At 53.9% G+C, this 16126-nt stretch overlaps 3 protein-coding genes across 3 annotated transcripts in view; all 3 read left to right on the top strand.

The window, feature by feature from the left end:
* Positions 1-701, top strand: part of SUPT5H (SPT5 homolog, DSIF elongation factor subunit) — a 31367-nt gene extending 30666 nt beyond the window's left edge. Inside the window, exons 28-29 of the mRNA XM_007958464.2 lie at positions 390-485; positions 558-701. Of these exons, the coding sequence (XP_007956655.1) occupies positions 390-485; positions 558-701 (240 nt within the window). The remainder of the gene's footprint in view (positions 1-389; positions 486-557) is intronic.
* Positions 702-3603: 2902 nt separating this feature from the next.
* On the top strand, positions 3604-10234 carry TIMM50 (translocase of inner mitochondrial membrane 50). Its single transcript, XM_007958463.2, has 11 exons — positions 3604-3723; positions 4595-4745; positions 5096-5127; positions 5315-5336; positions 6830-6888; positions 6981-7100; positions 7519-7623; positions 7727-7825; positions 8679-8835; positions 9181-9287; positions 10139-10234. The coding sequence occupies exons 1-11, from the start codon at positions 3616-3618 to the stop codon at positions 10232-10234; spliced, it is 1056 nt and encodes a 351-aa protein (XP_007956654.1). The 5' UTR covers positions 3604-3615.
* Positions 10235-14649: 4415 nt separating this feature from the next.
* DLL3 (delta like canonical Notch ligand 3) overlaps positions 14650-16126 on the top strand; it is a 9917-nt gene continuing 8440 nt past the window's right edge. The window contains exons 1-3 of the mRNA XM_007958481.1: positions 14650-14718; positions 14864-15145; positions 15897-15954. Of these exons, the coding sequence (XP_007956672.1) occupies positions 14650-14718; positions 14864-15145; positions 15897-15954 (409 nt within the window). The remainder of the gene's footprint in view (positions 14719-14863; positions 15146-15896; positions 15955-16126) is intronic.

Below are 16126 nucleotides of genomic sequence, written 5' to 3'. Positions count from 1 at the left end.
ATTAGAGATGTGACACTGGGGGCCAGTAGGACGGGCTGCACACAGGAGGATTATCTGGGAGGGAGACGACCAAGATGAGGCCCAGGGCTGGGGCTGGGGACTGTAGGGCTGTCCCTGAGATGGGGCCCAGGAGGACAGGGAGATATGAGGGACATATGGAGGCCAGTTTGGGACATGAGAGGTCAAGTGCCTAAGAAGCAGTTCTCCCCTCACTGACCTGGTTACCCCCCTCCCCGTCATGGGCCCCAGCCTTGAAACTAGGGCCAGCCTTGCCATTTCACCTTTGCAAGTGACTTCTCAGAAAGAACCCCAAGTGTGGGTCCTTTGGCATGTGGCGTCAGCCCTGTGTTGGGAGCAGGAGAGGCTGACCAGGTTGTCCCCACCCCCAGGGAGGTATGTGCTCTGTGTACCTGAAGGACAGTGAGAAAGTCGTCAGCATTTCCAGTGAGCACCTGGAGCCCATCACCCCTACCAAGAACAACAAGGTAAGGGTGAGAGGTGGGTGAGGGCCACTGAGCTGCTGGCACGGGACCTGACCACACGCCCCCCACCTGCAGGTGAAGGTCATCCTGGGCGAGGACCGCGAAGCCACCGGTGTCCTGCTGAGCATTGATGGGGAGGACGGCATTGTCCGAATGGACCTTGACGAACAGCTCAAGATCCTCAACCTCCGCTTCCTGGGGAAGCTCCTGGAGGCCTAAGGCCGGCAGGGCGGGTGGACTTTGAGGGGGAGGAGACTGGCAGGGATCTTGCAGCTGACTAGTGTTCCCCCTTCCTTCCCTCGAGCTGGAGCAAGGCGAGGATTCTGGATTCCCTTTATTTTCCTTTCTGGATTCCCATCTTCTCCCTTCCTGAGGTTCATGGGAATCGATTATAGGAATCAGTGGAGTCTGGGGGAGGGTCCTCACCTTTTATGCACTATCCCCTCCTCCACACCAGGCTTGCTTTTTGTGTTACAGTTTCTCAATAAAAAGAAGCTGCTTGGTCAGATGTCTCTTTGTGTTTGTGGGCGTTGTCTGATCGGCTAAGTGGCATCATTTGGAGACCTCACTCTTACTTCATTGTTTGTGTTTTGGGCAAATAACTGGGTCCTGCTGAAGCCTCAGTTTCTCCGTCTAGAAAATCCTGAGAGCACCCACCGCAGCAGGCTCCTGAGAGGAATGTGTGAGGAGACATCCAGAAAGAGATAGGAGAGCACAGCCTGCCGGGTCATTGATGAACCGGCATCTTACTCAGGCACAAGTTAGCACTGAAGTGAAAATCCCTGTTACTGTCCCCCAAACCAAACTAAACTCCTTGCCGATAAGTTGATTCTGACTCACAGTGACCTTATAGGACAGACTAGAACTGCCCCGTAGGGTTTCCAAGGCTATACATCTTTATGGAAGTAGACTATCTCATCTGTCTCCTGCCGAGTGGCTGGTGGGTTCAAACTGTCAACCTTTTGGTTAGCAACCGAGTGCATACCTGCTGTGCCACCAGAGTGCCTCCAGAGATAACCACAATCCTGTGTGTTTCTCCCATGCTGGTTTTATACTTTTATTACCTTTAGTGTACCCTTATTTTGCTTGTTTTTAAAGTCATAAAAGTGGCACCAGACTTTTTTCCCATGCAAAATAATTTTGAGGAGATTGATTTGTGGCTACTTGTGTAGCCTCTAATTCGCAGCTTGCTCTTCTCTGAATAAGCCCAGCCCAGCCACACACGACTCTGTCCCTTTGGCTGAGCCCCAGATGACGTGGTGGTGAGGTGCCGGCAGGCTGGTTCGGACTCATAGCAGCTCCACGCACAACAGAACTGCCCAGTCCTGTGCCGTCCTCACAGTCGTGGCTATGCGGGAGCCCGTTCTTGGAGTCACTGTTCCCAGCTGTGTTCTGACTGCTTCCGACTGAGGGGCTCATCCCCCAGGGCTGGATCAGGCAGTGGGCCACTGCTATTCGTAAGGTTTTCAGTGGCCAGTTTTTTCAAAAGTAGATGGGCCCCTTTCTTCCTCGTCTGTCTTAGTCTGGAAGCTCTGTCGAAACCTGTCCCTGGGAGACTCTGCTGGTATTTGAAGTACAGTGGCATAGCCTCCAGCCTCACAGCAACACACAAACCGCCACAGTAAGACACGCTGGCAAACGAGTAGTGGGATGAAATGCAGGCTCTCAGAAAGTCCCGAGGTTATAAGAGACTCCAGGTGAAGGGGCAAGGACTCAGAACGGTAGAGAACAGATGGCACCTCTCGGCTCCATGTGAGAGGCAGTTTTTTTTTTTTTTTTTTTACTGTGATTTGGGTGAAAGTTTAGAGCAAATTCACTTTGTATACAGCAGCTCACATAAACCATAAACGTTGTCTCATGACATTGACTACAATTTACCCGAATGCAACAGGTCCCCTCCCACTTCCTCCAGACAGTCACGTCTTCCCTGTGTCCATCCCTCCATGCACTCCTGCCCCCTGAGCTATCTCCCTGTGCAGACACAGCCCTTCTTTCTCCCATGATTGTTCTCTCCAAGGAGTGTATCTACCTCAGGTACATGTTCAACTCCTATCCCTGTCTTTTGTTTGACTGGAAGCCACAGAAGTGGGTTCAGTTCCAGACCTGAAGGGCAGCTAGGGACCATAGTCTCAGGGGTTCCATCAGGCTCTATCGGACCAGCAAACCTGGTCTTTTTTTTTTTTAATGATGTTGAATTTCCACATTGTTCTCCTGATCTATCCAGGATCTCCTACAGAGATCCCATGAGGAGCAGTTTTTTGGTTTTTTTTTTTAAATTTTTTTTTTATTAGGATTTGGGTGAAGATTTACAGAGTAAATTCACTTTTCATACAGCAGTTCACATATACTTTGTCTCATGTCATTGACCAAAATTTACAATGCAACAGCTCCCCTCCCACTTCCTCCCCATAGTTACCTCCTCCCAGTGTCCATCCCTCCATACTCTTCTGCACCCTGAGCTATCTCCCTGTGCATAAGCAGCCCTTCCTTCTCCCATGATTGTTCTCTCCAGGGCGTGTGTCTACTTGAGGTAAATGTTTAACTCACATGCCTGTTCTTTGTTTGGCTGGAAACCACAGTTGTGGGTTCAATTCCAGACCTGAAGGGCAGCTAGGGGCCATAGTCTCAGTGGTTACACCAGGCTCTATTGGACCAGCAAACCTGGTCCCCACCTTCTTCTCTTTTTTTTTTGCCGAGGAGCAGTTTTTGAGGTCTGGTTTTTAAGTACTTCCTGGGCCTCCACTTCTGACACCTGGGAGGCGAAAGAGTCGTCAGAGGGCGAGAAGTACTCCTGCGCTCTTCGATAACCTTGGCCGCTGGTTGTCTTAAAGGGTTTCAATTTTACCTCAGCAATAGTGGTGATTCTTGGCCCTGCCGCGTCCCGTTGCAGGGGCGGCGGAGCCACCCGACAGCCCGATGGGGGCGTGGCGCCGGGTGACTTTGTAGCCCGTTTGGCGGGCCCCGAGGCAGCCAGGAAAGCAACCTGAGCTAAGCGCGCCTGCGGCAATGCGCTCTTTGTCTCTCTCCGGCTCCCGTCCGCCCGTTCCTCCTCTGCGCACCTATTGGCCGCAGTCCTGGCCTGGGGCGGGCGAAAGAGGAGCGAGTGGGTGGGGCCGCGTGGCGTCAGCGCAAGATGGCGGCCTCTGCGGCGCTGTACTTGCGCCTGCGGAGCGGGCTCCGACTCGGTGCCCGGGGATTGTGCACGAGGCTGGCGACGCCGCCTCCCCGAGCCCCGGACCAGGTGAGCCGGACAGGAGTGGTACTAGGCGTGCGAGGGCCCCTGGCCGGAATTCCAGCTGAGACGCTGCTGCCCCGGGGTTGTGGGACGCCTCACCTCAGGGTACTGAATGGACTGTCGGTGCCTTCCGCGTTCTGGGGCGCTTCTCTGACTCCAGGCGAGGATCGCTCCTACTCCCCTAGGCTGGATGGCGGGGGCCCAAGTGCGCCCTCTGGACCCCTTCGCTCACCCACGTGGGCGCCTGGGGAGGGCGTCACCTAGTCTCTGCCGGCTCAGGCAGTAGTTGAGGGGGAGGGGCCCGGGACCCCGGTGGCCCAGCCTAGCCTTGGGGTTGAGTAGTTTCTCCGTGTTATTGGTGGAAGGGTGGTGGAGTAGGCATTCGAATTGTCTCCATATTAACAGGGACCCCAGCTATTCTGATCTCCAGACTCGGGTCACTTCCGTCCGTTAAGCCCCAGACGAGCGGATTCCCCCTCCCTGCCCCCGTCCTTTCTCTGTATCCTGCTACCATGACCCCAGGTATCTGGATGTCTTACCGCTACGTCCTGTCCCATCCCTTGTGTGTCCTCTGTCCCCTTGCGCCAGGCATCCAAATGGTCTCCCTCCCCTGCTTCTCTGGGCTCCACACCCTCCAGTCTCTTTACCTCCAGGATTCCTGGTACCCCTGGGATCCAGAAGTCTGACAGTCTAGTTCTTGACCTTCCTAACGGTCCCAGCCTCGCGGCTGCTTCTCCAAGGACAGGACGCCTGGGGGCTATGTGGGTGCCTGCTCCTGTCTTTGGACTTTGATTCTTTTCAGGGGCAAGGGTGCCCAAACCACCCTGGCCTCCTCTTTCTTCTCTTTTGGCCAACCTGCCCCCCTCTTTAACCACAGGCAGCGGAGATTGGGAGTCGTGGGGGCACTCAAGCCCAGGGGTCACAGCAGCAGCGGGGCTCCGAGGGTCCTAGCTACGCCAAGAAAGTCGCGCTCTGGCTTGCCGGGCTGCTCGGGGCTGGTGGGACCGTGAGCGTCGTCTACATCTTCGGTGAGGAATATGTCCTTGTTCTCTTGGCCTCCCATTCCATCACTGAGCCTCGTGCTACAGTTTTGTTTCTCATCATTCAGCTCCTCCCTCAGTAGGGCAGCCAGCGAGGACACCGGTCTAGAAAAGGGGGCAGGGGAGGGGAACCCTCCTGTCTTCTCTCACCTGCTCTGTCGCTCAAGGTTTTGGTCATTCAAATGGTTCCTGCAGCAGGCTGCTGGGAGCTGAGAGGAAGAGGGGAAGATGGGAAAGAATGGACCTCAGAACCCAGGAGTCTAGTCTCCCTGCCCCTCTCCTCCCTTGAGTCCCAGAGGAGGAGCCCCCGTTCTCATTTATCCCTGTCTTCTTTGCAGGAAACAACTCTGTGGATGAAACGGGTGCCAAGGTGAGGAGGAAAGAGACTTATCCTGTGGGTGTGAGGGTGGGTTCCCTTTGGTCTCCTCAGGCTCATTTCTGCTTGGGCTGAGCTTCTCCCTCTCGGGGACCATTGCCTATACCTCTCTAGGAGTCCAGGGTGTGATGGGCTTCTGCCTCTGCTGTTCCCAACCTCCATTTTTCTCTTTACCTCTCAGATTCCTGATGAATTCGACAATGGTGAGTCCGCAAGCACAAGATTCTGGGATCCCCTGATCCTCCCAACTCTGCCCACTGCCTGCCGTTTGCGGGGACCTAGCCCTCCCCACCTGCTGCATCCCCTCTCCCCCTGCCCCTCCTCTTTCCATTGTGGGCTGGGTGGTTTGGGAGGAGGGGGCGTTACAGAGCCCCTTTCACTGGCCTCTCAGCCCAGGAGCAGATGGTCCCGGACAGATAAGGGGGGGAGTGGGAGGGGAGTGGGGGAGCCAGAGTGCCCTACACCAGACGCTTGGTTTCCTGTGCTTAGATCTGAGCCTCTAGCCCCTAACCCCCTCATCTTCATGACAGCCTCTTCTATTCCCCCAATCCCCTACCTCATCCGCTCTTCATTTCCAAAACAAAGGCGCCGCCTCCCTCCTCCTGGTTAATCAGCTTTTGGGGAAGAGTTTCTGACAGATCGGATAGTAGAGAATAGTTGCCAATTCCTATCACACCTGGCCCTTCCCAGGAGAAAAAAATATTTAAAAAGCCACCTGTTTGTGTTGGGGAGGAGGAGAAAGATGAGGCAATCTGCTTCTGTAATGATTTACAGCCTTGGAAACCCTGTGGGCCTGTTCTGCTCTGTCCTATAGGGTTACTGTGAGTTAGAATCAACTTGACTGCAGTGGGTTTTGTTTTGAGAAAGCTGTAAATAGGCACTTGTTACATCAGTGCTGTTTTAACTGGGAGGGTGTCGAAGTACACTGTTTTAAATCAGTGTACTGATTTAAAATGAGCAGATAAACACAGGTTTAAAGTGTAGTAGTTGCTAGCTTAACTGATTTTAATATTACGGCTTTTGAAGCGAAAAACAAGCCCACAGGTTTAACAGAACTAAATATACCGTATTGAAATAGGCAGTCTTGTAAGTAAGTCATGAACAAATCGAATTTTAAACCAGGATTCTTCATCTTGGCACTGTTGACATTTTAGGGTGGATCATCCTTGATTGTAGGGACTGCCCTGTGCATTGCGGTATCTTCAGTGGTATCCTGACACCTCTACCCACTACATGTCAGTAGTGTAGCAATCCAAAAAGTCCCCAGACGTGGCCATCCAGGTCATGCCCAGTTGAGAATCGTTGATTTAAAATAATAGCCATGTGTGTATATTTCTCCCAATTTGACTAGATTTGTTGTACTGGCTTATAGTGAGCAGATCTAGAAGCGTGATTGTTCCAAATGGGCTACGTATATACTGCCAGCAGATACATAGGTATGTTAGTTTTAAGTGGGCAGCTATGTAACCATTCTGTTTTATTCCTTGGGTGGTGTATGGAACATGAACATTCAGGTTAAAACTGGGCAGGTGTTTGTCTCTACCTGTCAATTACATCATTGTGGACTTAGAAATGAACTGGTTCAAACCAGGTGGGTTTGTAGGTGGCTTATATCTGGTAGATAAATAAGCCCCCGCTTTGTCCAGGAGGTAGAACAGGGGCTTATCTCAGCCATCCCTTTGCCCTGGTGTTCCAGATCCAGTCCTGGTACAGCAGTTGCGCCGGACGTATAAATACTTCAAAGATTACAGACAGGTGAGCAGGAGCCCTGGCCCTGTGCCCAGCCTCTCTGTCCCTAGCCTCCTGCTCCTCATGTGAAGTCACCCCATCCTGTCCCTCTTTCACAGATGATCATCGAGCCCACCAGCCCCTGCCTGCTCCCAGACCCTCTGCAAGAGCCGTACTACCAGCCACCCTACACGCTGGTCTTGGAGCTCACGGGCGTTCTCTTGCACCCTGAGTGGTCGGTGTGTCCTGGGGAGGCAGTGGGTTGGGGCACTGGAGAGGACTGGGAGTCTGGATCTTACTGTGTAGTTAAGAGCATAGTCTCTGGACCCAGGCTAGGCTGCAGCCTTGGCTCTGCCACATAACTTTGGGGAGGAGGTCCCCCTTTCATTGCCTCCATTTCCTCAGCTGTAAAAAGGAAGGGATGATAGTTCCCACTTGGTCGGGAGGGTGTGGGCGCATCTTGGCGCATGGCAAGTGCTACTGAGGAGTCATCTGTTACCCTGGGACCAAACCCTGCAGACTCACAGATTCTCAAAAAGAGAGACAAAGTGTGAGAACTGGTTCTAGAAATTTCTCCTTCTTGGTCTTTGTCCCTGTGGGAGTTGTAGGGGAGGGACTCTGGGTCTCAGTGTCTTACTGGCCCCTCTGCCTCCCCAGCTGGCCACCGGCTGGAGGTTTAAGAAGCGTCCAGGCATCGAGACCCTATTCCAGCAGCTTGCCCCTTTGTATGAAATTGTTGTCTTTACGTCGGAGACTGGCATGGTGAGGGGCTGGGGCTGGGGCAGGGTGGTCTGCACGGTGGGAGGGCTGGAAGGCCAGGGGCTCAACCTGATGATGTTCGTTCTCCCTCATGTCCCACCCCCAGACCGCCTTTCCTCTCATCGACAGCGTGGACCCCCACGGCTTCATCTCCTATCGCCTCTTCCGGGATGCTACGCGATACATGGATGGGCATCATGTCAAGGTTCTATGTCGGGTCACAGATGGACCTCTGGGATGGGAAACTCCCGAGCTGGCACTTCCTGAGGGACAGAGGGCCCAGCTCTGATTCCTGTTGCCAGGACCTGGCCTGTCTCCAGCTTGGGCTAGGCTTCTGTGCCCTTCCTGTCTCAGAATCTGGGAGTGGACAGAAGTGGCCTCTCCTAGAAGGAGAAACGGATGAGGTGGAGGGACACACGATTGTCTCTGTGTATTTGGCATTGTGAGAATTTCTGGGAATATGTAGTTATAATAGTTTATGTGAGATTATATTTCATCTAAATACTGTTGGATGTGAAGCCTGTGGTGTGTTGGGTTATATGTCTGGCATCCAGGAGGCCGTAAATCTGTGACTGGCCATTTTGTGAGCGTGGGTCTAAGTGCCCATGGGTTTGTGACTGTGTCTTGGTGAGTCTGGGGTCTGTGTTCTTGAGGGTTTAGAGTTAGGGGCTGTGATTGAGGGTTGTCTGTGTCCCTGTGTTTGGCAGTCTGGGCCTGTCTTTCTTGACTGCCTGTGTAGACCTGCCCGCACCTCTCTGTCTGGCCGGGAAGCTCTGAAACCTGAAATACACCAGCATATCCCGTTCCCCCGGGCCAGTGTCTGGCTGCCTCACCCAACCCCAGATCACTCTCTGTGTGGGAGACATGTGTCTGGATGGGAATTGCAGGAACCTGTGGGTGACTCGCTTCCCAGCTCCCTGGGAAGTTTGATGCCATCCTCCTAAGCCTGGTCCTGAGGAGGTGCAGTCATGGTGATCCCAGCGTGTATCTGTCTGTCTGAGTTTCTGGCGGGGAAGGATCAGACTCAGGCTGTGACCTGATCTTCCACCTCCTTCCAGGACATTTCGTGTTTGAATCGGGACCCGGCCCGCGTGGTGGTTGTGGACTGCAAGAAGGAAGCCTTCCGCTTACAGCCGCACAACGGCGTTGCCCTGCGGCCTTGGGACGGCAACTCCGATGACCGGGTCTTGTTGGACCTGTCTGCCTTTCTCAAGAGTGAGGCTGGCCTTTGACCTCCTGGCCTCTACCCCAGAGCCCTTGCCCCTCAAGAGGGATGATAAGCACTGGATTCTGGCACATCTTTCATGTGAAACTGAAGCGGGAGGTCCCAGAGCATCTTGGAGTCTTTAGAAGCTTCTTAGAATATTTGGATTGTTCCTCTGGAATGTTTGGGGGGCACTTGGGAATGTTCTGGGGACATTCAGGGTTCTGGAGCCCTTGAGACTGTTGAGAGGTGTCCCAGGCAGCACCCCCACCCCCATCCCAAGTCTGGCTTTTACCTTGTGGGTCCTGCCGTGCTCTGGCCCTCAGCCTGGCTGACCTCCATCTTTGTGCCCACAGCCATTGCACTGAATGGGGTGGAGGACGTCCGGACGGTGCTGGAGCACTATGCACTGGAAGAGGACCCACTTGAGGCTTTCAAACAGCGGCAAAGCCGGTTAGAGCAGGTGGGTGCTGTAGATCCCAAGCCAAGTTGGGGGTGGGTGCATTGGTTCTAAGGCTTCCTGGAGGAGGAGCCCTGGGGTCAGCCTGTCTCCACTCATTGGTTGGCTGTGTGACGTTGGGCACTTAAGTACCTTCCCTTCTTTGCCTCAGTCTCTGTGAACCGGGGATATGAGAACACCCTGTCTTACAAGGCTGTTGTAATGAGGGTTGAGTTGCCTTTGTAGCCTGTTCTGAGGACAGGAAATGGGAAACACCAAGCAGCTGACATAGGTCTGGGCGCCTGGTTATTTGTGGAGATGGACTGGGGGTTTAGATCAGATCTGGAAATAGGGATCCTTGGAGACCTAGGGGTAAAGCCCAAGGGTCTGGAGAAGGAATTCTGATGGTGTTGGTAGGACCTTGGTAAATTGGAAGTAGGGCCAAGGGTATGAATTGAGTCTAGAGATGAGATTCCCAGGGTGTAGGCTCAGTATGACCAGATTCTAGGTTGTGTTTCTGGAGCTACTGGTTGTGTTCCTGAGTGTCCAGAGAAGGGGTTCCTAGAGATTTGGCCCAGCAGGGATCCTGGGGCCTAGGAATCATGAATTTGGGGCCCAAGGAGTTGCTGAGGCTCAGGGATGGAGACCCTGAGTGCCTGGGATTGGGGTCTGACATCCCGCAAACATCAGAGTCGGGCTCCTGTGACTTGGAGCTGCCTGTTGGCCAATGTTGGGGCTGGGTCTCTGGAGCCTGGGGTCCTCCTGTGTATAAGCTGGACTCCTGCATGTTTGGGGAAAGGGGGCTGGGAGTCTAGGGAGGAAGCTCTGCCCACCTGGGCTGACCCTCCTTGTGTCTGTCTGTCCACCTGCGGCAGGAGGAGCAGCAGCGCCTGGCTGAGCTGTCCAAGTCCAGCAAACAGAAGCTCTTCTTCAGCTCTCTCACCAGCCGCTTGTGGCCTCGCTCCAAATAGCCCTGCTCCCTGGGCCGCCTCACACTCACTGCCTGGGTCCCTGCCCCAGGACTCTCAGACCTAAGAAGGGGACAGCCAGCCACATGTCCAATAAAGTCCATCCCAGACGCCACAACTCCTGTGTCCAGAGAGTCTCCAGATGGGGGTGTCGGGGTGAGGTCAGGGACTCTGGGGTCATTGTCCCTCTCTCTCTCAGTGGCTGATGGGCTGCTCAGCACAGAGTGGGTGCTTTGTTGGATTAGTCCCTGCTGTGTGTTATCTGCCAAAAAAAAATGCATCTCCCCCACTGGCCCCAGATTCTCCATCTGTGGATGAGAGAGGCAAGGTCAGCACCCCGGGTTTTGAAGATAGGTAGTCACCAGGCTACTGTGTGAATCTGTGAAGTGGGCTCGTGGGGGCTCTCGTGGACCAGAGATGTCCCCATCACAACCCAGCTGTCACTCCATGGGAAGGTGGGCCTGAGTTTCGTCTTCTGACATTGTTAGTGGAAGCTAAAAATAGGGATTTTTAAAGATAAATCTCCCAGTTTTTCATTGTCGGCTCCTGACTGAAACAGGCAGACGGTGGCGGTGGATCCAGCAGACCTTTGCTGTGGTGGGTTCCGTGCCGTGTCTGTGCTGTCCCGTACGGCATATCGAGCACTTGAGATGTGGCTGGTGTGACTGACAAAACAGAATTTTAAGTTTTATTTAATTTTAAATGGCCACAGGTGGCTCCTGGCTCCCGCGTTGGACAGCAGGAGTGTGTATGGGCTCCGGACTACCCAGGTTCAAATCCAAGCTCTGCAGCTTCCTGGCTTTGTGACCTTGGGCAAATTACCCATCCGTGCCTCAGTTTCCACATCTGTGAAGTGATGGTGCCTACGTCATAGGAGAGGCCTTAGGATTAAGAGAGGCACTGCCATGTGAGGTACTCAAAAGGTAGCTGTGTGGACCTCGGGCAAAGCACGCACCTCCCTGCCTCAATTGCCTCATCTCTAAAATGGGAGTATAATGGGACCTATCTTAGCCGAGTGCTTGTGAGAAGTAATAGAATATCCCATGTCCAGACTCAGTCTACCGTCTGTCTGTCTGTCTAGCTAACTAATCTGTCTAAATGTGGGCCTTGTTACCAGGCCTATTGATTACTGAACAAACTGAAATATCCTGTGTTAGTTTGACTTGAACTGTCATCTGCCCAGGTCCCCCTGATGTTCCAGCCAACATCTGGTGCTAGTACCAGTGAAATATTTAAAAAAAAAAAACAGCTCTGCTCTTTGCTATATTAATTAAAATTTATTTGAAGCTGTGTGGACCACAATGCACCTCTGAAATCTAGATTTTTGAAAAGGCTCACAGGTGTCTACAAAGAAGAATGAAAACCTGGCACCCTGGGTGTGACAGAGGGTTGTCTCAATGGTCTGGAGCAGGCCTGGAGTCCCGAGGGTTTGTGGACCAGGCTTTGCATTGGCTGATGCCTCTGCTAGGAGCATTCTTGTCAGGTGTCTGGCTGGCTTCCTTCCTCTGGTCTTTGCTTGGGTGTGAGCCCTGACTGCCCTGTGAATGCTGTAATCTCCCAGTGCACCCCATCCCCCTGACTTTGATCTGTCCTGCCTTACACTTAACCACCATCTGAGCACAGACACAGGCAGACCTTGGAGATTCTTCAGACCACCGCATTAAAGCGAGTATCACAATAAAGCAAGTCACATGGCTTCCCAGTGCACAAGTTATGTTTATACTGTAATCTATTAAGTATGTCATAGTGTTATGAAAAAGTTTGAAATAACTATGAGAATCACCAGGCGCCACAGACCAAGTGAAGACATGCTGTTGGAAAAATGGTGCCAGTAGATTGCTCACTGCAGGGTTGCCACAAACCTTGGATTTGTGAAAAACGACGTTCCTGTGAAATGCAATAAGATGTATGTGGTACATTTTCACCTACTCTCTTCCTCCCATGAGAATGCCATGAAGGCAGAGATTTTTGTCTTTCTGTGCCTGGTGGTTACTAGGTACGTCTTCAATATTTGTGGAATGAAGGGCTATGTTTAGGGGGAGAGAATACTCTAGGTGATGGGAATAGTCAATGCAAAGGCCCCAAGGGAGCCCAGAGCTTGGTCATCAAGGAGCAGCACAGAGGCCTCTGGCTAGAGCAGGTAAGTGACAGGGACACGGAAGGACTTGAGGCAGAAAGGTGACAGGAGCAGATTGTGTTGGGCTTTGTGGGCCACAGTGAGGACTTGCCCTTTTGCCTGGCATGAGCTGGAGCCCAGGGCTCCTCAGCAGAGAAGGGAGGTTTCCACCTGGCAGGGCAAGAGGTGGTGAGGCTGCCGTGCAGTCCAGGCCGGAGATGACAACTGACAGGCTCTGGTGGAGGCCTAGGGTTGAGCGAGGAGGTGCTCCCAACCACTGCTGTAATTACTGAGTGGTGTCATAAATGGATACATTACTCAACAGGGTGACTGGCACCCAATACAGGCCCGTTTTAGTCCAAGGGCCTGTGTGTTCTACAGTGGGCGTACAAGCAAAGTCCTGCATAGCTAACAGGATACCTAGAACTCCTTAAGGTGGGTGCACTTCACGCCAGAAACGTACCTCCTTGGGAAGCACTGTCTGCCTGGCAGGGCCTCAGAGAAGGCTGGCTTGTGTGTGTGATAAGTTTGAGCCAGCTCCCACCTGGATATGCTCTGAAGCAGGCTTCCAGAGCAGGGCTTCACCGCCCCCCCCCCCAGCTGGTTCTAACAGCTACACAAATTCTTTTTGTCTATCTCCTATTCTCTGGTGAGGTGTTCATTCTGCCACCTAACCCAGTGTGGACCCCTTGAGATCTGACTCTACCTTGGGAAACCACAGCACCTAAGTCAGGGAGAAAGCGGAGGAGGACCCATGGTGAGGTTTATGCTTTAGAAAGACTCCAAGAGGAGTCAGAGCTGGATGGAGGAGGTACAGGCAGAGGGGTTGGGGCTGGGAGGGCGGAAGTGCAGGGGGTGGCAATTGCTCCAAGTAGGTGCTCGATCCCCTTGGGAGGTGCAGGGAGGGCTGTCCGGAGGTGTGAAGTCTGAGTTGGAGGAGAGAATGGAGGGAATTGTTCAATTAGAGGGATTGTGGAGTGGTGTATGCCGTGGACCCGGCCCTCCCCTGCACAAAGCCCTGCTGGGACCCAGAGTCCTCGGGACTAAGAAAACTAGATTGTTGTATACCTCTGGTCTCTTTCATTCAAAAATTACCGAGCACCTTGTGGCTGTGCTGGGCTGTGCCTGATGGATCTTCCAGTCTTACTCCTCCAAAAGAAAAAGGTCAGTTGGACATATATTTTTCTCCTATAATCGTTAGTTTCTAAGTATTTATTTATTTAAATTCTACAAATTAGTGCTTTGACTTTATCTAGGGGCTTTGCTCAGCGCCTGGCACAGACTCGGGGATTTGGAGCAGAGGGCTGGAACACCTGCTCCGAGCTCCATTTCCTTGCTGTGGCCCTGGAATACTAAGGGGCTTCTGGAGAGTCTAGGGGTGCCCTCCTCCATTCGTCCTGGGATGTGGGAGCAGGCCCTGGTATGTGAGGATGGAATTTCCTGCCCATTTGCTCCTCACACCTTCCGGAGACCAAACGGGCAGCCCAGCTGCGACCCGGAGGGGGAGGGGTGCGGCCGCCCGGCAGATGGCGACATTTACATACAGCTGGGAGCCCCTTTTGAGGCAGGGGCTCCTCTGCCCTAGCGTCTGGTGCGTCCGTGAAGCGGCGTTAGCGGGGCGACTTTGCCTTGGGGATGGGGGTGGGGAACACACACGAGCACACACATACACGTCCACAAAGAACCCCACATCCTCATCGTAACCACACAGGGCTGCACCCATGGACCTCCGCCCACCACGTCCCTCAGTAAATACACCAGGATGGGTTACACACACCCCTCAGTCAGTCACGACCTCGCATTGCCCCTTATCACACGCACAGACATACCCACAGCCACCTACAGGCACCTGCCACCTAGAGGCACCTGCACAGACCACACACAGCATCTTAGAATGACTACTTAAAACCTCAGGACCAGGCTTAACCACCAATTCCAGACACATTGAACTACACAGTCTCGCGAAAACACACAGTCACGGAGTCATGCCCACACTGCAGTAGCTCTCGCTTCCACCACATATTCACACACACTACACAGAGATCTTGAGACCATTAACAATCTCACACAGGCTCAACTCTGGCCCGAGCCGCACACTCTCCCGGAATTACACACTCACGACGTCGCCCGTGCCCACGACCACACACACAATCTCACGGCTGCGCCCGCAGGGGCCTCTATCCCCGCGCCCCCTCCCCTCGAGTCCCCCGGAGACGCGCGGCTGCCCGAAGGGGCGGGGCCGTCCCCTCGGATATAAGGCTCCAGGGCCAGCAGCTGCGACTCTCGAGACCCCGCAAAGGCCATGGTTGCCCCGCCGAAGCCCCGGCTCCTATTCCGGACCCTGCTCCTGGCACTCTTTTTCCTCCCCCAGGTCAGAGACCCGCGGGAGATGAAAGACGAAGGGAGGGTTATGATGAGGGCTGTGGGGGGCGACCGGGGTTCTGGGGAGGGGGCGCGGGGCTGACCCGACGCCTGCATCCCGCGGCGCCCTCACCCTGAGCCCCTTTCCGCCCCAGGCACGGCCGGCCGGCGTCTTCGAGCTGCAGATCCACTCTTTCGGGCCGGGCCCTGGCCCCAGTGTTGTGCGGTCTCCGTGCAGCGCCCGGGGCCCCTGCCGTCTCTTCTTCCGGGTCTGCCTGAAGCCAGGGGTCTCCGAGGAGGCCGCCGAGTCCCCGTGCGCCTTGGGCGTAGCCCTGAGCGCGCGCGGGCCCATCTACAGCCGGCAATCCGGACCACCCACGTCTGACCTGCCGCTGCCTGACGGCCTTATGCGCGTTCCTTTCCGCGAAGCCTGGCCGGTGAGACCAGGCCCAGGGGTACACACGGTGCTGGAAGCTAACCCTCCACCCAAATCTCCTTTCCTCATTCTCTACCTTCCAAGATCTCCCCTTAAATACCCAGAACAGTACCTCTACCACGTGGCATTGCATATTCTCAGACCCCTAAACCCCACTCGCTGGAGACTTCAACTGCTCTGCCCCCACCCTGCATGCCGATGACTTCAAATCCCCCAACTCCAAACTCACCCTCTGGAAACCCTACTCTGTTTCTGCTCCTTGGGAAAGCCCTAAATAGTGGGATCCTCATCTTTATCCCTACATTTCCTTGCACCTAGAACCCTCCCCATCCTGCCTTGAGGACCCCCAATCTCACTTTATCCCTCCTCAGTTCTCCTAATTGGGGCCTCTATTCCTGACTCCTTTACCTCCCAAATCCTGTCTCAGGTCCCCACAACCCCCAAAGCACAGAGGTGAACAGACTTGTATTTGAATTCTAGACCCAGCCTCAGTTTCCTCATCTGTAAAAGGGGATTATCAAGTACCTTACAGGGGTCCCCTGTGAGGAGATCAACCAGGTATCTTGGATGAAGCGTATAGTACACAGTGCTCAAAAAAGCAAGCCACGACGTCCAGTCTGTTCCCGGGCCAGTACCTCTGGGAATTAACTGGCCCTCACCACTCTTCACCCCCTGACCTCTGGCCTTCAATGAGTCCTTGCCTTGAACAATGTCTTCTATTTCTTCCTCTTCCCGTCCCCCAACCTACCCAGGGTACCTTCTCACTCATCATTGAGACCTGGAGAGAGGCGTTAGGAGAGCAGATTGAAGGTGAGTGTCTTCGGCCTTGGGAATATGGTGCAGGGTGTTGGTTGAAGTGACCTGGTGCTGTCTGTGGCCCCAAGGGCATGTAGACTGGGGCTTTCACAGGGTCTGTGGTGTCACTGCAGATCCCGGACTATTAAGTCCAGGGTCTTGGCATCTCAATATAAAAATGTCTTGG

This window comes from Orycteropus afer, unplaced genomic scaffold, assembly GCF_000298275.1.
Source record: "Orycteropus afer afer isolate SDZICR_OR568_19922 unplaced genomic scaffold, OryAfe1.0 scaffold00989, whole genome shotgun sequence".
NCBI lineage: Eukaryota > Metazoa > Chordata > Mammalia > Tubulidentata > Orycteropodidae > Orycteropus > Orycteropus afer.
The sequence above is the reverse complement of the archived record's forward strand: the minus strand, read 5'-3'. Positions and strand labels throughout refer to the sequence as shown.

Coding starts and splice junctions, on each gene's coding strand:
- TIMM50 (XM_007958463.2), top strand. CDS start 3,616: ATGGCGGCCTCTGCGGCGCTGTACTTGCGCCTGCGGAGCGGGCTCCGA. Junction 7,101..7,518: donor TCTTGCACCCTGAGTGGTCG/GTGTGTCCTGGG, acceptor CTGCCTCCCCAG/CTGGCCACCGGCTGGAGGTT. Junction 7,624..7,726: donor TTACGTCGGAGACTGGCATG/GTGAGGGGCTGG, acceptor TCCCACCCCCAG/ACCGCCTTTCCTCTCATCGA.